This window comes from Oculina patagonica, chromosome 9 (assembly GCF_052425735.1).
Source record: "Oculina patagonica isolate OP01 chromosome 9, crgOcupat, whole genome shotgun sequence".
Taxonomy (NCBI): domain Eukaryota; kingdom Metazoa; phylum Cnidaria; class Anthozoa; order Scleractinia; family Oculinidae; genus Oculina; species Oculina patagonica.
Window position 1 is genome coordinate 26,715,613 of NC_135766.1, and position 25,382 is coordinate 26,740,994.

The window sequence follows — 25,382 nt, forward strand, 5'->3', positions numbered from 1 at the left end:
AATAACATGAGGAATAACAAATAAAAGTAACCTCTGTGGGAATTTGAGCTCCGCGATCTAAAGTGTAAACTTGTTCAGGGGCTCTTCTCGTAAACTAAAAGCCCTTCAAGGGTTTGCTGGGTATATTTTAATTTATGACAATTTTTATAATCAACATAAGGGGCAAATGATAGATGATGATGATAAGTGCAAGTAGCCAGGAAAGACGCAAAGCGTCGACGGTGCAGAAGTGAAGTAGCTCTCATAAGTTTGTAGTACTAGTAAGTCCTCTAGTGCAGCAATTGCTATTGTTCGGTCCGTTAAGGGCATTGTTCCTGATGTTTGTTCAGTTGTTCTCTCGAAAGGTAACGAGCCATTCATGTGAGAGCTTGCGAGAGTGGTGATTAGGTCGATTGCATCTGGAGGATAAAAGTCTGAAAAGTAAACGCTATTCATCAAATACCAAAGAAATTACTGGCCAAACGTAATCAATTCCACTAAATACTGATCATCAGCTTCGCTGGGTGATAACTGCTTCCATGCACTCTATTACTTGATTTCCGCTATACAGGCTTCTCTTGTTTGGGATTTCGCGCGAGGCTCCACCGCTCGCGTGAAAACCTACTCGCCTGCTAGTGGTCCATGCCACAGTCTGCGCACGTGGTTATTTCTATGTACATTTCTGAAAATTCTAGTCAGGAGAATTTGTTTAAAATTAAATCATATTCTTTGGAGATCATTTCATGACATGTGTAAACAAACAAACAAGCAAACAAACAAACAAATCTGAACAAATAAATAAACGAATAAATAAATAAAAAAAAATAAAAAAGTCAGTGAAGTCGAAGCCATGGGCTCCTGTCGAAACTTGTTTTTATTTTGGCTCTGAGAACATAGATCTTGATTAGCAGCCTGAAAAAAACAAAAAAAAAACGAAAATGTTCTTGTTTGTTGATTCTGAAAGTCACGTTTCGGGAAATAAGCATGATGGAAAGTAAAATTACAATACCTGACTTCCGGTAGACGACCCGCTGACAGCCGCTGAGTCATACCCAGTCATCCCCCGCCAGTAAAATTCCCTCATCACGGATGACTGGCGGACAAGAGAGGTTTATTTTGTTCGATTGTAGTTATTTCTATTTTATACATCACTTTCCGTTTCCCTTTGAGAAGTCCATAACATTTATAACACGACTGACCTGACAGCTGTGGTTATTGCATGTGTTCACGTCACGCCCCTTGAAACAGACAACAGTTCGAACAATCTTCAATTGTTCCACGAGGTCACGTGCGCGGCGTTCCTTTACGTTCCATATTTGGAGGCTGGGGATCAACAAAGATTATATGTTCCGTCAACATGGCGGACGAGAGTGCAGTTTCTAAACAGTGCAAAACTCTACCTTCTTCTGTCGCTGGCTTGTGAAAATTTTGCGTTAATTTAATATTTTAGCCATGGAAGAAGGTTACAAGAAAGTAATAGAGCGCCATCGGGATAAATTCCGGCGCGCAGTGACAGTGGAAAGGCTGTTTTCGCCGTTGGTTGTTAGCCATGTCGTGAACTCCGAGGAAGCACAAGCAATTCAAGGCGAACATCCTGCTCAAAGAGTCGACCGATTGCTAGACGTCATTCAAAGAAAAGACTATGAGACGTTCAAGAAGTTTTGTGTGGTTTTAGAGACTACGTATCCGTACATGTTAAACTGTATGTTTTTGGGAGTCGAACCCCCAACTACATCAGGTGAGAGTGAAAATGAAACTTGTGACTTACCCAATGTAAACATGTCAGCGTCGGGTTTAGCTCTCCAACTTTCCAATTAACAACCCTGCTCGCAGCTAAACATAGTTTTGGTGTGCTTAATGCATATTCTTAGCCAAAATGTACTTTATAAACTTGTTTTCATCACTCGCAAACGTGGTCGGTTGTATTGTAACGCGGAGATTCGATTATTATATTTTCGTATGGATATTTATACACCAACTAAAGCTTATCAACGCTTAGTTATTATGCATTTAGTTCGTAATAATCTATTTTTTAGCTCTTGAAGGATTTTATCTGCCGTTTTAAACACTGAATGCGCAGAGGAAAATGTTCTTAGCAATTAGGCGGAAATATAGACTGACGTGTTCACCAAGTGTGAATTTCTTCAAACCAAGCGCCGCTCGCACGCAAATATATTTTTGTTGTTTTTCCATTAATTGTTTTCGGGAAACCACTGACAGTATAATTAGGCTGTATTTCGCCAAATTCGTGCAAGCAGAAAAAGTAACTTTCAGCTGAATTTTACAATACTTTTGAGAAAATTAACTTCAACTGCGCCCGTCAAGAAAGTTGTTTGTCACCCGAGAAGCAGACTCAAGCAAACCATGAAACCACAACAATCAAGTTTTTTTTTCTCATAAACGCCCAAACTCAATTTTCAAGGATTTAAGCATATTTTACCGCACAGACATTTACCAAGAGACGTTATTGGATTTTAGCACACATTACATAATGAAGTAATGGCGATTGTAAGGATTTAATGTGAGGAAAAGACGCGATTGTTTGGAATTGATGTTTTTCTTGTTATCTTTCAGTATCAGCGCACATACGAACAGATCAAGGAAAAACTGCAGATAACGACGAAGACACAGCTACCCGTCACATGCAATGTGAGTTTGTCTCAGAAAGTTGTCGTTCCTTTAATCTGTAAATAAATTTCAACAGAGTTATGACTACAGTGATGCAAGAATGTTTCGTTATGTGTAAAAACTGTCTTACTGCAGAATAAAATTCGATCCCACACAAAAACATGATTTGTGTTGGCCGAAGTCCCAAAGTTGACCAGCCCTAAAACAATAATTTAGAACAAGGCATAATCAAGATCTTGTTTACAAGTGCAAAGTTCTGATATTTGCTTTTCTGTATATTTGACAGCTCATATAAGTACTAGCTTATGAAGTCTTAAAACCGAGCTTAGAGTGCAAATGAGCAGAATTATTTTATTGGAGCATTTTTGTTAAACAATTATATTGGCTAATAAATCAAAACCATTGACCTTGGAAAGAATATATTTATTCAGTATTGAACTGTCTACATACAAAACAAGCTGTTGACGACAAGATCCGGACCTTGTTGAACTATTCTTTTTCCTAATTTGTTCTACATAATTCTGTCCCTTGGGGGGATTTTGTTATCATTTTATTAACATATTATAAATGTCTAATGTATTTTGTGTGTGGAACCACGTTGTTGACAAGCAAAAGAAAATTTCCGAGAATTGTTTCTCAGAGTTAATCTCTTGCTATATTTGATGGCGTGATGTCTGTTTATACACAATCTGTGTAGCTAGAAGCATTTTTTAATGTTCTTGATATTTTGGCAGGCATAGGTTCATCTCGTCGTGTGAATGTTGGTCGCAGTACAAGCATGACCGGCCACGACCTTTGCAAAGATCGGCTCATTGTGCTGAAAAATGAGTTAAGGACAGTGAAACGTGACTTGGAAAAAGTTACAAATCAGTTGCATGAGACTGAAAGAGAGAGGGATGCTTATAAGAAAATAAATGATCTGAAAAATGCTGACAGAATACACATGGACAACAATTCAAATCTACCACAAGGAAGCGACAGAGACAATGAGTTTGACATACTTAAAAAACAGTATGTCGATTGCTTGAAGGAACTCGAAATGTTAAGATATGAAAATTCTGACATTTCTGCAAAGTACGAATCTGTCTGTCAACAGTGTGAGAATAGTCGAAAGTACAAAATGTTATTTCAAAGCCTTCAAAGAAGGTTTGATGAAATCAACCTTGAACGCGACAAGCTGAAGCAGGAGTATGAAGAAATTGTGTTGTTGAGAGAAAGAGAAAAAATTGAACTCATTGAAATGAAAGACAATCAAAAGTATGAAGAGTTTGTTAAAAGTCATTCAGCAAACACAGCTTTGGATAAATATGAGTCGCATAAAAAGGAGTATGAAAGCCTTCAGGATACTCACAGAGATCTGCGATCCAAGTACAATCATTTGTTTAACAGCTACCAGAACTTAGAATCAGATTATTCAGCACTGAAAATTCAGTTTGATGGCTTACTTCACGAGCAAGATGCACTGATCGTTGAACGAAATGGACTAAAGCAACAGGCTGAAGCTGCAATCTCTAAATACGAGAAAGCTATTAATGATCGCGACTCTGTTTTGAAGGTTTCCTATCAGGTTCAGCAGGACAGAGAGAGAGAACGTGAACAAGTCATGTCTCGTCAGTTCAGAACTGCTAAGGACATTACCAAGCTGACAGAGGAAAGGAATGCAGCTCTGAATGAGTATCAGTTAGTCATGAGCGAACGGGATACAGTTCATCGAGAAATTGAAAAACTTCAGGATGAGCTGACCGATCTGCGAAAAACTAATGAAAACCTTCAGAATGACTATTCAAAACTGCAGAATCACATTGACGACACGCAAGGGGAATTGTCTCTTTTGGTAGAAGAACGTGAACAGGCTTCCAAGGAGGTGTTTGGTGTGAAAGAGCAACTTAGTCAAACATTGTTAGAAAAGGAGAATGTTATCAAAGAATTGGACAAAACAAGAGAAGATTACGAGATGTTGAAACAGGAACGGAATGTTGCGCGAAGAGAGCGTAGTGAAGCAATTATACACAGAGACAAAATTCTGAAGGAATGTTTTGAAATTAGACAGAAACATCAACTGGTGATCAAAGGAGAACACAAGGAGATGGACGCACTTAGAAAAGAGTTTGAAGTTCTTTCAAAAGAGCTGACAAATGCATTACATGATATTGAAGTTGTGAAAGTGAGGAGAGACTGGGCAATGACAGAGAGAGACAAAGTGATACAAGATAGAGACTCGTTGAAAATTAGATTTGATAAGATGCAACATGAGAGGGATCGTGCCGTCAGTGATCTGGCTGAACTTCTTCATGAATCTGATGACATAAGACGAAAACATAATGAAGCTGTCGGTGAACTCTTAGAACTGCGTAGCCACATTGAAAATCAGCTGAATCAAGGGAGTCTGTCACAGGAACATCTGTCAAGTAGAGATTCAGCAATCGACACAGACTCCAATGTAAGCCATTCACATTTTTTTTTTTACTTACAAAAGTTATGTCAATTTTATGTACTAATTGTCATAGCTGGCAGGCTGATGGGCTGATCTATCGAGGGGGAGGGAATTTTAAAGCTACTCCTGGCCCAGAGAAATGCTTCTGAAGGAGAGAGTGTTTTTTTAGTTCAACATTTACTACTTGTCCTGGTGGGAGGTGGCCTAGTGGTTAGCACACCGGACTCTGGATCAAGCGGTCCGGGTTCAATCCCTGGCCAGGGTCACTGCGTTGTGTTCTTGGGCAAGACACTTTACTCTCATAGTGCCTCACTCAACCCGGGTGTATAAATGGGACCAGCAAAATTATAGACTTACTAGTGCGTAAAGCATAGGGAGATGTAGAAGCTTATGGACAGTTGCTTCATATAAAGTTATATTGAAAGGTCCATTTGTTTGCTACCGGTATGTTTTTAGTTAGCAATTTTTGATACAAATATTTACTTATCCTTTGCAGGAATGGGAAACAGAGTCAATTGTGTTAGAAAGGGTAAGTTTTCACCAAATGATTACTCCATAATTTGTAGATGGCTTGGGATGGGTTCAACACATGGCTTACACTTGCCTGCTCTCAAGCTTCTGTCAATATTTTCTGAGGAATGTGATTGAAATCTGAGCATCAGAATGTCCATTTGCCAAAAAGCCAACAAGAGAGTTTGTGAAAAATAAAAATAAAAATTACTTGATAGATCAGAGGCATGAAAGGAGAATTTGTGTGTTGGTAGCATTGGTTAATTAATGTTGATTGCAGATGAATCTGGATGATGATCTTGGTATTGCCATTGCTGGTGGACGAGACACTCCAGCCATCCCTAATGACAGTTCTATTGTGATTACCAATGTCGCAAAAGGAAGCATAGCTGATGGCAAGCTCAAGTAAGTCTGGAAAACATAAACCTTATTGATATAACTGTAAACAAACCTTGTGTGCTATGGTGTAGCTTGTCTTTTTGAAGAATATTGGCTGAGCACACACAAAATAATGATCTTACGAACTCTGACAGTAAACAAGTGAATGATTTCCCACAGTGAAACTACAACCCGGAGCTTAATCTGTCCATGTGAATTTTAATAAGCGTTTCCAGGTTTAAGCTTGATATTGCTTATTTTCAATTCCCTTGTTATATGTTTGAACTGTGTGATGAAATTTTATTTTTTTTGTCAAAACAGGGTGAATGACTGTGTTCTGAAGGTAAACAACATTGACTTGACAAATGTTGAATATCGCACTGCAGTCCAAGCAATCAGCAGAGGGGAGGTTGTCAACATGGTTAGTGTTAAATTTATTTATTTTGCTGTTGATTTCATCCTGTAAATTTAAGAAATAATTGTCTGCACTGCTAAAAATGTTTACTGGTACAGGGTATTTGCTTTAAATCATTATTAAGGTACATGTACAATGTGGGAACTGTTTCCTCATTGTATTGAATTAACGGACCACTCATTTGTAAGGAGTATGGAGTATGCATTGTTCGTTTTGGTTTAATCGCATTGTGTTTGTTGTTTTATTTTGATTTTTGTTTCAGACTGTAAAGAGGAAGAGATTGACGGGATCCAGGCCCCTGCTTTACCCAGTCAGCCTGATCCTGACAAACAACAAAGGTGGATTTCTAGCATTTTTTTAGTAAATTCAGTAAAATTATATGTTGGTCATTATTAAATTCTTCTGTTACACATGCCATAAACCACTGACAACTGGAAGACCACTGAAACTCTGTTGCTAATTCAGTTACATACTATTTAACTGCATTGTGCAGTTCCATGAAGTTCATTGGAAATTCTGAGGGGTTAAGGAATCTCAAAAGGTAAAGTCTTTAAAGGAAAGTATGGGGTTTAACTGGAATTTTGAGAGGGGTGGGGGATTCAAACCAAAAACTCTCCCGTGGGAGCCTGGGCATGGTTATTCTCTGGCAGTCTACAGTTTAACTGTAGTAAATTTGCTGAGTGTGACATTTCTTAAATTTCATTTGTAGAGCTAGGGATCAGAGTTGACAGCACTAATCACATCAGCTCCATTGTGCCTGGCAGTGTTGCTGCCGAGGAGGAGACTATTGCAGTTGGAGACAAGATCGTTACTGTAAGAACAATTATCTACAATATAGTAGAATCCTGATTTACTCAAACCTCCAGAGGAAACGAAAATTGGTTCAAGAAATTGAGAGGTTTGAGAAAGCAGGGGTAACATTAGAGAAGTTCTATCCAAGGGAAAAGAAAATTGCTTTGAGAAATTGGGATTCTACTGTATTACATACTGTAATTATCAGTGTCAGATATAGGGGCCGGGTCCAGACCCCGCACCCACCCATACCTGGAAGATATGAGCCCTGAATGACCAATAAATTTCCCCCACCCTGTTTGAATCAAGAAATGACCCATTTTCACTTGCCCCCTCCTCTCATTTTAGCACCTCTGGATCTGCTACCTCCCCCCTCCCCCCACCCCTTACATTTTTGAGCACCTTTGGACCTGCCACTCTTTGCAACTACAATGAAGTTACTGCAGTATCTTGTAGTGTTAATGTTTGATTACTGGATTTTGTGATGTTAGGGGGAGCCTTGAGCCATGGCCCATACTAGCGGGAGCTTATCCCAGTTTCTGTAGCATTAAGCGGCTAGGAAAATTTCTACTCCCCCCTGAATGGCATGCTAGTCCATTGCAGGGTTACCCCCAGCATTATGTCGCCGGTACCCATTTATACACCTGGGTGGAGAGAGGCACTATGAGAGTAAAGTGTCTTGCCCAAGAACACAACACAGTGACCCAGCCAGGCCTTGAAACTGGACCGCTTGTTCCAGAGTCCAGCGTGCTAAACATTAGGCCATTGCGCCTCCCATTAGACTTTGTGATGGTAGCAGTTTTTATTTGGTTGCCTAAGATATATGTGTTTCCTTCTTGTTTTAGATTAATGGAACATCAGTTGAGAACCTTAGCCAAACTGAAGTGGAAAGACTACTGTCTACAAGTCTTGTCAGGCTTACTCTTCAGAAGCTGTCAGCATCATCATCACGCACGCAGGTGCTTCAGTCACTGTTGGATGAAGTCAATGAAAAGATCAACAGAGAAAATGACATCTGTCGTGAGGTTGAACATACGAAGGAAAGAATCACGAACTCTGGAAGCTTGTATGAGCTTCAGCTGTCGCAGCAAGAGTCCTCATCTGCGTATTACTCAGGGAAAAGTTCCCCTCTTCCTGATGATCAAATATCATCAACTCCAGAATCAATTTCTGAACCTGTCTTGCACTCATCATCATCACTTACACCACTTTATGAAGAGAACAGGGAAAGATTGCGCGAGAAACAAACAGACTCCAGTGATTTATCCACCGAAGAAGGGAGTGCATCACATCTTGTCACAAGTGGTGGATCGTCATCACGTGGACGGACATTTGTCAAGTTAAGAAAATCATTAATGCGTCCTAGCCCCCTAACACAGTCACCAAATCTTTCAATGCCAGTACAAAAGGAAAGGCCAATGCCACCAGCAAGAACCTGTTCATACATGTCGGCTATTACTTCACCTCCTCAACCAGAAGCCGATGGAAGTTCACAGGAAGACAATATGCACACAATGCAATCAGCTTCTGTGTCTTCAGCTCATTTTCCTTCAAACTCATTCCCAGATTCTTCTGTGGTAAATACTTCAAACACTGTAGTCATTCCACGTAAAAAGAATGATTCATATTTTCGCAATGGTTCTCGTCCACAATCTGCACCTTCTGCGAGAAATTACCAGGTTCCTCTCGGAGGCAGTCCTGCCGCATCCAGTTTTGGACGTTATTCTAGTCACGAAGACCCTCTGGCGTTAACTCCTCCAAAGCCAAACATGTCCGGCCCTCCGGTAACAGTTGCTGTGTTGAGATCAGCTAATGTTCCGTACTACACAGCTAAGAGTCATTCTGTGCAGAATTACGGAGGCCAGCCTGCTGTCAGTCAACAGTGTTTACCAGTTCAATGCCGCAACAAACATAAACATGACACGGTTAAGCTAGTGCCGCCTCGAGGAAGACACAGTCGTCAAGGTTCGTCTCACAGTGCAGATGGGGATGATCATAAAGTGCGGCACTTGTCCCTTTATAACTATGATCCGCCATCAAACTCTAAGAACAAAGGTCACAGAATCAGTCTACCAACCCCACCATCACAGTTGACATCTTATCCGAGTGGTAGCTACCGTAGCAGTTCTGTGAGTTCAACATACTCCATCTCCTCAGGTCATACAACTCCTGTCGTTGTTCCATCAACCCCAATTGTGCCGGCAACTGAGGAAGGTGGCCCAGCACTTGCGTTTGACTTTAGCGGTCCACTAGCATCCAAGGAAGATCCTTTGAACCGGTAAGCCTTTTATTTTTTTTACTACCGGTAGCTAAAGGTTATGAGGTGCACTACAGTCAACTCTCGTCTTAATGGACACCTCTTTAAGATGGACACGTGGTGTTGGTTCCATCCCTGCTGTTTTCAGTCATTTTACTGTGATTAAACTCCCTATAAGATGGAAACCTCTCTAAGACGGACAGTTGGAGCCGGTCCCGACGGTGTCTGTTTTAGAGAGAGTTCACTGTATATCTTTTCCATTTACTTAAAAATCTTTGGTTAGTAAATCAATTGTCCAGTCTTTCTTTGAGTGGTTTCTGTTGTAAAGAGGTGTTCACATCTTAGAGAAGGGTCTGCCTTTGAGAGGCCTACTTAATTAGGTGTCTGTTTATCAATGTCATACTTACAGTGGAATTGCAATTTCTCAAAACCTCCCGACAACTCCAAGCAAAAGTTGTCTCCCGCCATCAACGCCATCCTTCAGTTGAACACTGCAAGTTTCCCCCTGATTTCTCAAACTCTTTATTTCTTGAACCAATTTTGGTTTCTCTTGGAGGTTCGAAAAATTACTATTCCACTGTATTTAGAATAAATTATTTATGTGCACATCTGAATTACGTCAATTTTTCTTCTTTTATTAACAATGATTTTGTAATACACAGACAGGTAAAAACAAATGATATTACTTCCGGACGTTTCGGCGACCTCATGACACCATTGCAGCAACAAATTGGATTGTCTTGTCAACGAGATGCTTTACATCAAGCAATTAACACCGAGATTGAATGGCAAACAGATTCAATCCTTGCTAAAGTATTTGTGTAGCCACCTCTGCTATGTAAATTTATAACTGTTGGAACTCTCATTTACTTAATTTCTCTTTGAACCCTTGATAATGGCATCATGAGGTCGCTGAAACATCCGAAAGTAATTTGTTTTCTTCTTTTCCAACAAAGTAGGTCTTCACTTTTCAAATGATTTGATGATGTTTGTTTTATTGCAGGGATTATGAGCCTCGCCTTGTGCACATAGAAAAGAAGGACACTCTCGGCATCTCCATTGCTGCTGGCTGTCAGGGGGGTGTGTTTGTCTGCTCGGTTAACGAGGGAAGTGTGGCTGCCAAGGCAGGACTCAAATATGGTGATCAGCTGTTAGAGGTGCGTGTGTACCCAGTGTGTACAATGTAATGTTTTCCCTAACAAAGGTTTCTTTTAGCTTTTTATGAGGAGAATTTACCAGTTAAATGTACTGCTCAATAGCTGTTAATGGAGTGGCTGCACACTACGGTTTCATCCAAAGACTTAAAAGTTAGAACCAGTACCACATGAAAGTACTGCTCAACATCCACTTAAACGGTCATACAGGGGTTTTATCTACAGAAAAAAGTTAGAATCAACTTGTATAGCATAATAAACAGTTCCACATGAAATGACTTCTCTACTCTACACTACTCTACTTTGAATGCTTGCACACTACCGTTTTAACGGAAGACGTAAAAGTTAAAACAATCTCATACAGCAAACAAACAGTACCACATGAAAATACTGAGCACTCCAAAGCTTTCATTTGAAAGCTTGGGATTCATCCACAGCTTTAAAAGTTAGAACCACCTTGTACAGCATAATAAACTGTATTACATGAAAGTACTGCTCAATCCCTCTCATTTGAATGGTCACACACTAGGGTTTGACGCTCACATTCAAAAGTTAGAACCATAATCTATCATAATTACTGATTTAAGGTTTTAAAAACTGTTTGTTCTATTGCAGTACAATGGTGTAAATCTAAGATGTGCAACTTACGAGCAAGCTGCCATGATTCTGAAGCAGTCAGGTAACAGCGTCACCATTCTAGCACAGTTCAACCCAGAGAAAGTCAAAGAGACAACGGAATCATTATCCAGCCAATCAGAAGCAAGCACGGCATGCAGTACACCCGTCAACAAGACAAAACACTCACACGAAGGCAGCAGCAGCACTCCACCAATCAGAAGAAACGGAGGAATTCTACCAATCATTGACAATGAGCCACCAGGGGACTTACGTTATGTATTCTTCACAAAGAGTCCAAGCTCACTGGGATTTAATATCGCTGGTGGAAATGCTATGGGGATCTTTGTATCGGAAATTCAACCTGATGATGAGGGTGTTAGTTCATCTGGGCTCAGTGTTGGTGATCATATTTTAGAAGTAAGAGAATAAACTTAATTCTTTTTAAAAGGGACTATGTCACAAATTTTGCCAGATTTCTGAACAGCCAAAATTTATATTTGTGTCGTAGGAAACCTAAAAATAAAAGTCCATTTTTATTAAAAACTGCTATACTAGGGCACTGAAACTGGTAACAAGCATCTTTGGCTGCGGATGGCTCAGATGGAAACGGACTGCAACTTGAAAAAGTTAGGCTAAAGTTTTCAAGTTGTTTCTGCACATCATCAAAAAAAAATCAATATTTATAGCCATTGGTTTTATCTTCCTTTAGATGTTCAAAGATAATGTTTATTCAGTTTTTTATCAGTTTAGTTGCCTACCACTAATTTCAGAACAGTTTAGACCAAAAACCTGTGAAATCCCCGTGACATAGCGTTTTTAACCAAAGGCCATTCTTAGGGTGCACAGCGGGGGGATGTGGGTGGTCAGTTTGTTTGTGCGTGCTTTAGTGCAAGAGACTGCTCTTGTGTTGATTAATTTTCTGGTTTGGTTGATACATTTACTTGCCTATTTGTAAGGCTTTCATCAACAGAAGGTCATGAAAATTGGAAGTCTGTTTAGAATCACGAATCTCAAAGAATCTATTAAATAGATACTTTGAGACTCGTAAATCTAAAAAGACTTTGTTTAAAAACGGGAAATAGATTTCATTTTGCCATGCGTCTGTTTGGTCATAGATCACAAATGACGTCAAAATGTGGTAAGAACAAAAAATGTGCATAGGAGCTACAAGCAAGTTGGTCACTTTTTACACTTACAGGGAATAACCTACATGCATAATAATTATTGTCGAATGAATGTAATAAAGAAGAGTGGCATACTGACATGCTGTTTTCATTTTCACTGCAAGGATGACTTCTTAGTAAAAAGTCGTTCAGTGCTTTTACTTTTTCTGGTATAAATTTCAAGGTTTTAGACTTTTTATTAATTATTCACAATACTATTTTTGTTTCAGCTGAATGGAGTTGATTTAACTTCAGTCACGGCAGAGCAGGCCATGTTAGAGTTGTGCAAACCCACTGAGACAGTTCAGATATTGGCGCAGTATAACCCAACAAGTAAGTACTGATCAATGTTATCAAACCTTTTTATTATAATTGTTTTCATTTTTTGCTTCACCACTTAAAACTCTATGTGTAGTACTGACATGTGTAACTACAGTTGAACACCGCTAACTTGACGTCTGAAGGGAAACGAAAAACAGTTCGAGTTACCGGGGTTTTCGAGTTAACCGAGTAAAAATGACTGAAAAGGGGGTCCAAGGGAAATAGAAGTTATTTCGAGTTAGCGGGGTTCTTCGAGTTATCTGAGTTCGAGTTAACGGGGTTCTACTGTATCTTTTAAAATTTATGACATTTCTCCAAGGAAAGAAAATAAGACAAAAATAATCGGGATATTTTTGCTTGATACTGATTGTTTTTATTTTCTTGTTGTAGAGTTCAATTCACTTAGAGATCAACCTGGGGACTCATTTTATGTCAGGTAAATTGAATGCTTTGTAGTGCTTTGAATTGTTACGGAATTATTAAGTTATTGTGAATGAGGTGGGCGATAATCAGTAAGGTAAAAAAGTAAAGTCTGCATCAAGCGAAGTGGCCAATATGGCCAGAGCTTATGCCAGTTTCTGTAGCATTAAGCAACTAGTAGTATTTGTACTCCCCCTTGATGGGATGCTTGTCCATCGCAGGGTTCCCCCCCCCCCCCAGCATTATTTTACCGTTACCCATTAATACACCTGGGTTGATAAAGGTACTGAGAGTAAATTGTCCAACCCAAGAGCACAACACATTGACCTTAGCCAGGGCTTGAAACCAGACCACTCGATCCGAAGTCCAGCATTAGGCCACCGCAGGGTTCCCCCCCCCCCCCAGCATTATTTTACCGTTACCCATTAATACACCTGGGTTGATAAAGGCACTGAGAGTAAATTGTCCGACCCAAGAGCACAACACATTGACCTTAGCCAGGGCTTGAAACCAGACCACTCGATTCGAAGTCCCCCTAGCATTAGGCCACCGCAGGGTTCCCACCCCCCCCCCCTCCCCCCAGCATTATTTTACCGTTACCCATTAATACACCTGGGTTGATAAAGGCACTGAGAGTAAATTGTCCGACCCAAGAGCACAACACATTGACCTTAGCCAGGGCTTGAAACCAGACCACTCGATCCGAAGTCCAGCATTAGGCCACCGCAGGGTCCCCCCCCAGCATTATTTTACCGTTACCGTTACGTTCTCAATATGGAGCCAATAAATAAGGAGAACTTGATTAATCTTCAATCTTTTATTCTTAGAGCCCTGTTTGAACGTGCTACAAACACCAAAGAAGAGCTAAACTTCAAGAAGGGCGACATTCTGTATGTGACTGATACAATGTTCAATGGCCACATGGGATGCTGGAGAGCTTGTCTTGTCAACGAAGAAGATGCACAGAAACGAGAGATTGGAATGGTACCAAGCCGTATGAAGTACGTTAAACATTGAACTAAAATATATTGTGCTATAGCAAAACCCTGAATTAAAAGGGCTAGGTCACGGTTGGTCTCCTTCGCGGCATTTTTGGGGTTGTCACGGGGAGCATTGCGTGACATTCCAAAAAACGGCGGTGAAGGAGACTAGGTCACACAGTATTAGGTAATTAAGTTTATTTTCGTTAATATATGAGCTCTTTCTTTCAAATGAGCAGTACAAGTCTTTCCTTGATAAATACACGACCACATAATAAACAAGGATAATTCCCGAGCGTTGTACAGTGACATTTTATTGCAAACTGAGATCAACTTGAAAAAATTTGGGCCGACGTTTTTCTAGTTCACTCGCTAATGCAACCTTTTGTTTATTTCATTGCCCCCGGGTGGGGTGGGGGGCCCGGGGCGTTTTAATCTTCTCCAGTTTTTTCGATCCATGCCCCCTTTGGCTTTTTTCTGTTTCTTTTGAGTTTTTGTACAGCTTTAAGCCGTTATTATGATAATCTAAAGACTTTGTCAGGAAGTTTTCACGTTAATTCCGGAATCGATTTGAACAGTAATGTCCTCTTGCTGGGTCAGTAACAGTTTCTTTTTCATTTCTAGGGCCGAGCAGGAGATTCTGTTGCGTAGGAGCCTGGCACTAGCTCATGGTGACGAGTACAAGCTCAGTGGAAGGCGAAGTTTTTTCAGAAGAAGCAAGAAAGGTACACACGGCATGTCTGTCAATCATTCTCGTGAAGGAAGTGACTCTGCTACTAGCATCACAACCAGTTGTACAGGTGAGTTTTTACCTTCTAGAATTTCGCATAAACGATTTTTTTTTTACTTAAAAAAGCTGAAAACAAACAATGCCACATAAAAGTACCGCTTGAGAGCTTTCATTAGAATGGTCACACACTGGGGTTTTATCCACAGACTTAAAAGTTAGAACCACCATGTACAGCATAATAAACAGTACCACATGAATGCAGTACTCGATAGCTTTCATTTAAATGGTCACACACTGGGTTTTTATGTTAAGTTAGCCTTTTTCAAAATCTAAAACGTTAGAAACAATAACAATTAACTTGACGTTTGACTGAAAATATGAAAAAAAAACCTTGTGAAGTTTTAACAAGCATTTGACTGTGTACTGCGTGGAGACTTTATAATGTACTTTAATCTTTTCGTAAGTGTTAAGGATTTTGTTTAACTCTGACTTTTTCTCTTGTTCAGATCTTGGAATAGCTTCTTACCAAACAGTGGAAAAACTCGACAGTAAGTACAAACTGATGTTTATGGTCATCCCTGGCATTTGGTCATTCGCCGGTACCCATAGAAGCACTCTAAATAAAGTGTCTTTCTCAAAAACACAACACAGTGACCCCGGCTAGCACTTGAACCAACCACACCACAAATGTTAGCTAGCATTTGTAGATTTATGGGAAGGTTTTGAAGCTACTAGCCCAGAAGCTATTTATTCAGGCTAAGAGATGTGTATAAGAGCATAAATATTTCTCGTATTAACGGAAACATTCAACATTTCACGTTCTCGAGGTCAATTTTAAGCTTGTGTTTTTTAGGTCATATCCCACGAGCGGTGATTTTGTTTGGTCCAATGGTCGACGTGTTGTATGAGAAGCTGTGTGAAGAGGTTCCTTACAAGTTTGTTCAGTGTAAACCAGGTATGCAGTTATCTATACAACAGCTTTTATCTCCTAGTATAGTCATTATCTAACATATCAACAAATTCTCCCAACTACTAAGGGATATATGAAATGTACGGAGAGCTGTTAAGAGAATTAAGACGAATTCCGCTCAAGGTTCGAGTAACAAGTTCAAAAATCAATTTCCAAAAATCTACTCGTAGCACAGTAACATCCTTTATACTGTTTGGATCATCTCACTGTAATTCATTTATCAAAGAGAAATTTATTGTCAAACCTTGTAAGAAAAGCTTCAAACGCGTGTTGTTTTCTTTTGAACTTACGTGAAACTTCCATTTTAACTTAAATATGGAGAGCTTCAAATTCGTTTTTTTCTCGCGGGGTCAGCTTGAGAGCCAAAATTTTGATAGGTTCTTATTAACTGTATTAAAATTCCGTAAATGGTTTGAACCTAGGAGAATCGGTAGTTCGTATAGTGTGATCGTCCGGGTGAGAGTAGTTTTGAGAAGAACTGTTGTTGGTGACTGACGTTTCGACAACCTGAGCGGAAGTCATCTTCAGAGTCAAGTGAAAAGTTGTTGTCAGTTGATGATATTATAAGTCTGGTCATTTGAAGTTGATTGGCCAGTTAAGCCGTGATTTTATTGGCTGTAAGACTCGTGTAAAGTTTGTCAAAAAAAGTGTTTATAGCACAACTTAAGTAAAGCGCGCGTTCTGATTGGTTAATTTAGCGTCTACTATTTGCCCATGGGTGCACGCTGACGTATGCCTTTAATCTGAGCGCGCCGACTCTTACCCTTCTTTCGTGCTTAGCAACCTCCCGCGTGCATGTGTAACTCAATAGTGCACGCTGTGACGTTTACCATTTGTTAATTGTTATTGCGAATTTCAGAGGTTGTGGATTTGCCAAAAGAGAAGGTAGAGAAAGGAATTGCAGATGGAACATTTGTGGATTATGCATGGAAAGGACAAAAGCTGTCTGTTACTAAAATGGCGTCCATCAAACAAGTCACTGACAAGGTAAAACAAAGTTAATTGTTTGGTTTTTCAAACGTAAAATCTCCGAGTGTTCTACATTTAATTTCTTCTTTATACAATAAATACGACGAGAACAGAGAAAGTTAACAAGAAGGGGAATCTAGTAGGGGATCGATATTGCCTTGTTGTTCCACCGACTAAATTTCCTGAATTTCATTCAAACTCCAGTAATTTTTTGACATCCATGTTGTTCGCATGCGTTGGAGCGATTTTCACTTGAGCGTCGAAAGTAATTCGCGTCTGCTTTGGTTTTGCTTTACTTACGCTTGGTGATTGGTTTAAAACTCTCGTGCCACTTTCTCAGCCAATCAGCAGTAAAACCAAAACCAATCATGACTCGCTCGCGCCCGTTTCCCTTCGTCTCGTGCCGGGTACATGTATTGCTTTGAGTTTTGATTGGTTCACTGGATTGTCTGTGTCCTTTGTGATTCGCCAGGGTGATAACCTTGGTTTTCGTTTTAAGATATTCAATCGAAAATTGCTCTGTTTGTATCGTCACGCAATGCTTCGCCTCCGCACTTCGCGTGACGATCCTTCGCGTGACGATCTAATAGCCAATCCAGACAGGAACCTTCATAGTTTTCTGAGGAACGTTTTCTTGCTGTGTTTGTTTCTACAGCATTGTTTATTGGACGTGAGTTCATCAGCAGTGGAGCGGCTTCATGCATTACAAGTCTATCCCATAATACTATTTGTCAAGTTTAAATCTCCTAAACACATCAGGTGAGTTCAACTTGAGAAATTTGTCATTTTCGAAAAAAACTTTAATACTTCTTGGTGTGCCATGCAGAGTAACAGTAATTGAGTTGTGCAAAGCAGTATTGGTAGTCGAAAAAACTTCGTGCAAATCTTTTTGCACAAGTAAAAATTTTGCAAGAATTGTTCATCTCTTGGTAAACTGCACTTAAGCAATTTATTTTGAGAAGAATTCGTTCGCTCAACGAAAGGGGTAGTCCCGTTCTGATCCCTCTCTGTCACGCAACGCTACCCGTCACGCAACACTACCCGAGAGCGTAGCGTCGCGTGACAGCGAGAGGGCCAGAACTGGACTACGAGGCGGGGTGAAGTGAAGTTCATTTTGAAGTCAAATTTATTGATGAAGCTTTTTTCCTTTTGTACAAAGGGACCAGAAAGACAGTCAGTACATCAGAGAGAAGATGAGCCTTAGAATTGCTAAAGAACTTTATGAATCCTCTGCTAAAATGGAACGAGAGTTGAAACACTTATTTAGTGGTACATGTAAGTACTACAACATGTTGATTAACTTGCATTCTGCAAACAGTCTCACCTTTCAATATTGCGAATTGCGGTATTCTGTGAGCGGTGCAAAAGTGACGTAACTGAGGTACCCACCCCCCCCCCCCAACAACTCCCTTGCCCCCATAATCTCGTATTTCATGTTATACTTGCCTCGATGACAATCTTTCGGTTCGTCACGCAATCTTCCCTCCCCACAAGGAGAGAAAATTGCGTGACGAGACCAAGGAACGTCTGAACAAGAGGCTAACCTTAATAGATGGTTTCTGAAAGGAGAGAAGCCTTGCATGCGTAAAAGTTTATCATTTTTGTTGGTAAAGAAACAAATCCTTTTCGTTACATTTCTTTTACGCTGAGTACGTTTTCCTGCCGTGCCGTCTAAGCTTTTTTTCTGCATTTCTTTTTAAGGTGTCGTTCATGGAAGCAGCGTCAGCAGTATTTGTTCCCAGATCCAAGAGATGGTGGACGAGCAACAGAAGAGGACGGTCTGGGTACCACTATCCAGTGTCTAGAGAAAATAACGCGTACTGTCTTTCTGCTTTCGTAAACCTTTCCAATTTCTCTTTCATTCTCTTCATTTCTGTACACGCCCGTAGTGCGAAGGGGCTGGACGAATATAAAGCTTCCTTTTTTGGGAAGCCGGTAGCGTAAGCTTGCCCCCATCTCTCTCCTCAATCCTCTTTTAGGTTGACTTTGGTTGACGAGGTTTTCAATTTCTTTTTCTTTCTGTTAAATGTTAATCAGTTTCTCTGGTCTCTCTTTGTTGTGATACCAAGTGGAGCGAGCAGGGCACGAAAGGTCTTTCCCAGTCCATCCCCACGTATCCGCACTCTCTCCAGGCCCTTCGTGGAGGCCACGTTTGTGTCTAGCTTTCCATCCATTTTGTAGAGCTTACTGAGATGGTCAAACACTTACTTCTTACAACCTACCTACTTGTTAAGAGAAGTTTGAAATTGGTCAGATCTGGGGATGCCAGACGTTGCCACTTCGTGAATCCTTCAAGAAGTTCAAGCCTTAAGAATAAAGGTGTTGATAGAAATGGTAATAATGTGTCGTAAAAGAAAACAAAAATAATTATTTAAGTCGCCATTTCTTGTTAGGGACGGACCATTATTTTCTTGGTAGTGGGGGGGGGGGGGGATGAAAAATTTTCGTCTGCAGACTTTTTTTTTTAGTTGATGCACCTCTGCAAACATTTTTTTCGAAATTCTTACTATTTTTTATTATACTTGTCTTTCCAGGCCCTGCAAACAATTTTTTTCAATATTTTTCATCCCCCCCCCCCCCTCCAAAAAAATAATGGTCCGTCCCTTACTGGGGTTGCGACATTCAACGATGTCCAAGTTAAGACGTGAAAATGGAAGATTATGGTCGCAGCCTTTCTTCTTCCTTAAAATAAGCTGCTTTGGATTTTTTAACACTCTTTACTTACTGCTGTTGTGCACTCAACCAATCTGGTACCCAGGTCTAAGAAACCACCCAGATGTTCCGTCACCGAAGAGTGAGAAAATGAGTACAAATTACACACTACCTACCCAAGCCGGCTGGGTAGAAACTGTTGTAAATGAGCCTCGTGCATCCACACTCAACTGCACATTGGTTTGTTCACTTCCTAGGTTGTTATATCAGTAAAGATAAGCTGGAATGCTTATTATTTGATGCTTCGCGAAATCAGTTTGACGAGAATATAGTATTTGTAAGATTGAGCTGGGTGGCTAGTAAAGGTTGTTAACTGCTTGGAAATGAAATAATAATTTATTATGTAAGCTTGCTCGGTAGAGGTTCGTAATAAAGAAACTTTGCGAACCTTTGTGTCGTTTTATGAATTTCTTCAGTGGTGAGTTCTCAAACTCACTAATAGTTCATCAAGTTAAAACAAAGAAAATCGTAACCGTGAAGGAGGTTTCGATACCCGGTCTTAACTAGCATAGATTTTTACGATTCTCTTTTTCCGTTTACTCCGTAGTTTCTGTTTCGATTGAGAAGATATATCAGACACTCGAGACAGTGTTTCATCGGCTATCCACTCACTCACACCTCCTCTTCGCTCCTCTAACTGAAGCATAAGGCTACCCAGAAACGTCCTCTATCCTTCACGGTCTTTTGCTCGCTGTTCCACCTCATTCCAGCTAGTCCAGCCTAGGTCTTTACGCTCACCTTTCACAGTTCTTCTCCACGAAATCGGCTATCCATCGGCTATCTAAAAACCTCGAATTTCGTCAAAAATACTCCGCTGCGAGTCAACTCTCTTCTCGGTGTTTGGATATCCCGATGAAACACTGTCTCGTGTTTGATACATTACTTGAAGAACTGGCAGTTTTGCATGGTTCTCGGTTGAAAGAACCAGTCAAGCAACAAGAGAGACGCAGTAAAAGGTTTTTACCTCGTTTCCCTTCCTGCTAGTTTTGTGCACAAGCGGCAACCCTGCACTGAATTTTCTGCAGGCTTAGTCAGGGGTCTTGTTTATCCCAGAAGGGTCTTCTTTTACGCGGGAGATTTCACAAATGGTTAAAACGAATTAACATGACCTGATGAATTTGTTTTACTTCACGACAGGACGCGTGTTAATGAAGTTAATTCCTGCTAGATAAAAGTTCTTTAGGTTACTCTTTTCAGTCTTTGGTTGACATCCCAGACATTTATCTTAGAGTGCAATCAATGGAATGCAAGAACAATTTATGGCAATCCACCGATTGGTTGGGGGGGGGGGGGGGGAGGGGGGAGTTGGGCGGGGGCTGCTGTCTGATAAAATCATTCAAATGCTCATTTTGCAACGTGCAGTACAGGGCAAGGTATTCGTGGGAGTTTCCGAAATCGTAATTATGCAAATCGTGTTTATGCGAATTGTAATTATGCAAATCGTAATTATGCAAATCGCGTTTATGCAAATCACGTGATGTAAAAGTACTGATCTCGTGGAGAAAACCTTCGGTTCTTTGAGTTTTGTAAGCGGACGTGTCGATCGAGGATTTACATATTAAAACAAGGACGAGTGACTGTGAGCGTGTTTCTTTATTTGGTGTACCGGGAGCAACCTTTTCCCACAGAGTAATGTGCGATACGTTAAGTCTGAATTTTAGACCTCTGTCCCCGGTTGTTCGATCCACCTGATAAATCGCTATCCAGTGGATAAGTGTTAACAAAATATACTACGCTATCCACTGGATAGTGATTTATCCGGTGGATAGCGTTATCCACCTTTCGAACAACCAGGGCCTGGTCGCTTACTGGACCAGAGGACTTAGCCTGCCTCGTCCCCAGGCGCCGATTGGCCGGACGTTGAGGCGGTAAGGCGGGAAAACAGGGAGCGCGGGGATTGATGGTTAGGGAGCGAGCCGCGGAGCGCCTGGCAGATCTTGCATTTAATATGGCGGACCAAAATGTCATCAACCCTGAAATGTGTATTAAAAACAGCAAAAGAGCCGTCTATTTAGCATTTTTACAGCACAGAGCGCCTTGGACACATCTTTTATGAAAAATATTCTTATTAAGACGACGAACTTCACCACCATTTTCGCACGCTTCATGTCCCAGCTCAGCTTGAGAAGAGCCAGGAGGAGCATACGAGGCACTCTGTGAAGTTAAAAAAGCTTTAAATCCTTTACGGCAAAGAGACGTTGAAATGTCTAATGACATTTTCCGAACTCCAAGAGAGACAGGTACTCATTTCCGTTTATCGAAGTTGTCTTGTAAATCCGAGTGTAAATGACAAGAAAATTAGTTATCCTTTCCATTATTGTTTTGTGTAGAATTTTTTTCGTAGAGCCCGAGAGTTAGTTGCCTTTTAGTTATTCCATGGACGCTCATTTAAGCCAGACGCGACAAAGATAATGCAACAACAGTATGAATCCATCGATACAAATAACAATTCATCTGTCTTTGGGATGTCATTTCTACTATCTCTGGTTTACTTCAATAAAATGTTAATTATCTGCTTATCAGTAATCAAGCACAACCTTTGATAGTTGTTTTATTAATTGAAAATAAAAATTACATTAAAAATGTTTGATATCATAACTGTAATTTTTTTCAATGCAATTTTTTTTTATTGATTGCCAGTAGGTGACTTTTTTCCCATTAAACCACAATTTATTAAGGATAAATACACATTTTTTTTGTTAAGCATTGTGGCAGTGAGTCTGCCATTTATGCTGTGAATGCAACTGAGGCAACTAAATTGTTTGGAATGTACCCTATGCCATGCCATGCAGGCTTTTAATTTGGGGGCAGGTGCAGAGAGCATTTCTGATGAATGTGACACTGTTTTCATGAAGTTTTTAGAATGGTTCATGTGCGGTATATGATTTAAGATCATCTTGAAATCTTGCTTTGTAAAAATGGAAATATAATTTTTCTCATAAATATTTATGTATTAATATGCAAGGCTAGCATCTTTGGACATACAAGGCCCACCATCATTCTATTCTAAATAACTCTAGTAACAAACCCTCTTAATTTTTTATCACTCTCCTGTAATTCTTTACAAATTTAAAATAGTACATGTATTTGTAAAATTCATTACTTTTTTAGCCACTGAAAAGAAATGTTTACTTTGTGCTTGCAAATTTGGTGTCTAAAGGCCTTTGTTATGCTCCCACTGACTTGATATTAACTAATTACAAAAGGAGCTGGGGTGAACTGTACATGGAGGGTTGAAGAGGGTAGTAAATCACTTTAGAAAATCAATCAAGTTTATTTTCAGGAGAAGGTTAACTGTTATGTCTAGATCATAATCAGATGAAGGGCACCACCAACGAAATTGTCGTACAAACAGTAATCCTCAGATTATCTCATGCACAACTTATTTAAATTCACAGTAGGTTAAGGCCATGCAGGTAAAACCCTCCTGGCTAGATAACTTTTGCAAATTGAAGGGAAATGTCTGAATGGTTTTGCAAAATCAGTACTACTAAAAATATTTTTAAAAATGTAAAAAGGTATCTTTTTCTCTTACAACAGCTGTTTTCATGGGTATAAAGCAGCAGGGTAGGCAAAGCATACATTCAACATTTAAAGTGTTTTAATTGTTTTCCAAGACTGCTAGAGGCAGTGGGCTATTAGCAGACTGGGGAAAAAGTGGCAACTCCAGGTTTGCCGGTTTATTTATTTTAATCAAATTGAATATGGTTAGCCAGGAGTTGCCATGTTCACATGAAATGCATTTAAGAGTCAGTAACAAACCCTTTGATGTAAAATTGCCTGGCATCCCAATTTATTTTCCTACACTATTTCAGCCATAAACTCTTGGGCCGACAAAAATGATTTAAGTTTTGCTGTCTGTCATAGTCCAGTGTTTTGTTAACCTTAGGAATAAAGTTTTGCCATACATTCTCTAAAAACACCTACTAAAAAACACTCCCTGTGACACTACAACTAGAAAAAACTATATTTTTTTTGTTACAAGTTTGTCAAAGTCTTATCCTGCTTAAATCCTCCAAAAGAGTGACCAAAACCTTATTTCTCCTTACAGTATCAATGCATTATCAAGCAGTACAGTGACGAGAAACACACAAATTAATCAGCGGAGAGTAATTTCTATATTAACACTTGAATCAGTAAAAAGAAATTTTGAGTAGGATCTGCCTCCTCTGGTCACTAACACATTAAGTGTTGAAATAAACAGAACTACGCAAAGTTGAAATTTCAATAATTGTATTTTCTGTCAAGAAAGGTAAATTATGAGGTTAACCTAGCTAGAATAAAATATCAGCACCCATTATAATTGTTTTTGTGTCATGTTCTCATAAGATCTCCTACGTCGGACAACATTAATTTGATAAAACACTTGTTAGCACTTGAACGGCTCTCTCTGGAGCGCTGCTTATAGACTTTATAGCTGAAGTTTAACGGCCAAGAGGTACAAATAAAAGTATACCGAAATGTAAGGAAGCTAAGCACTGCTCAGAAACGAAACAAACCAGCTCTGGCATCGATTGAAGCGAAACTTACCCTCAGTTCGAAGCTTATAAAGAAATTTAATTTTCTAACGACGGCAGAGATTCTTTACCCTCCGCCATTGACGATCTTCTCGCAATCAAAGTGGGATTTTCTCTGTTCAATCTTCTGCTCAGATTTCATACCATTTCTCCGGATAAATCGCTGATTTTGAGCTAGATTTCCCGCCAACATTAGATTAAAGCAAGGGGACCCCCGCTTTGCTGAAACCAGCCTCAGTGAACGCTGAAAAGAATCGGCTCGATAGAGCAACGAAAACGATCCGAAAGGCCGTCAAAATCCCCATGTTGACAGTACTAACTTCCACGTAGCTCCCAGTGTTGATTTCTTGACCGTTAAACTTGTTAAAAGCGCTAAAACGCCTTTTGACGAGAAACCGAACATTTTTGCCAAGAAACTGAACAGGATCTGCCAGGCGGGGGGGCGCTTCCCCGTCCGCATCAGGCCCAGAACGCCAAGCGAACCGTGCACGTCAGTCCCACAACACCAAGCGAACCGTGCACGACCAAGGACGAGGACGCCTGGGGACGAGGCAGGGACTTAGCGGAGACAGATGAAATTCAGGTTTCGGCACGTGCGTTCTACCACTACCCAGTGCCCGCTCTGTCTAGCTAACCTCGTGCCCAGATCCTCTCACTCTGGCAGGAGATTCGATTTCCTATATCTCCTGGGATGGCATGCGAATTAAGCCGCGTCTCGTCGCCCCAGGCAGCTGAAGAAAGAAACGAAGTGCATGTACTCATAAGCTAGACTTGGGTAGGCGGCTAACTGGAGTATGGAAGAAAGAAATTGAAAAGCGGAATCCATAATGAGTAATCTTTATTTGCAGTGAAAACAACCGACGCTGAGACTGGGCTAACAAGGATACTGATACCGAGTCCGCTTTCAAGCAACCCCGGGGGGAGGGAGGGGGGGGGGGTACTCGAAAAAGTTTTGTACGGGGAGGCTCCGCCCGGAGATCCAACCCCTTACCCTTTTATATACCATTTTGATAGAAAAGGTATCCCTTTTGTATACCTTTTATTGCAAAGAGGCACCCCTTTCATATACCTACACAACATCACATTTACCTAAAACGTGAAGTTTTCTTGTCATTTTTATGTAGCGCTTAATAAATTAAGACAATACAGCCAAAAGTTGCGTCTGCTCGAAGTTTTTAATGTAAAGGCCTTTAAAAATATCATTTTGGCAGTTTTCCCTACTCTTTCATATACCTTAACTTGTGAAATCCCTACCCTTTTATATACCTAGAGCCTGAAAAAGGTACCCCTTTCAGGCGGAGCCTCCCCGTATAGGCCATTATAGGGAGTACCCCCCCCCCCGGGAAGCAACCATTTTGCACCTTAAGAACGACAGGAAACAAAAAATAAGTTCTTCAGTTACTTATAGTTAGAAGAAATTATATCAGTCTTTAAG

The 25,382-nt window shown here is 40.2% G+C and overlaps 1 protein-coding gene across 1 annotated transcript; it reads left to right on the plus strand.

Annotated features, from left to right (window-relative positions):
* Positions 1–1,327: 1,327 nt before the first annotated feature.
* LOC144664609 (disks large homolog 5-like) lies at positions 1,328–19,817 on the plus strand. Its single transcript, XM_078525742.1, has 21 exons — positions 1,328–1,717; positions 2,554–2,628; positions 3,342–5,047; positions 5,538–5,570; positions 5,832–5,956; positions 6,251–6,350; positions 6,607–6,682; positions 7,054–7,157; positions 7,982–9,414; positions 10,397–10,550; positions 11,163–11,582; positions 12,559–12,661; positions 13,040–13,085; positions 13,897–14,070; positions 14,674–14,849; positions 15,286–15,327; positions 15,633–15,734; positions 16,609–16,736; positions 17,374–17,477; positions 17,878–17,993; positions 18,420–19,817. The coding sequence occupies exons 1-21, from the start codon at positions 1,432–1,434 to the stop codon at positions 18,521–18,523; spliced, it is 5,607 nt and encodes a 1,868-aa protein (XP_078381868.1). The 5' UTR covers positions 1,328–1,431; the 3' UTR covers positions 18,524–19,817.
* Positions 19,818–25,382: the final 5,565 nt, after the last annotated feature.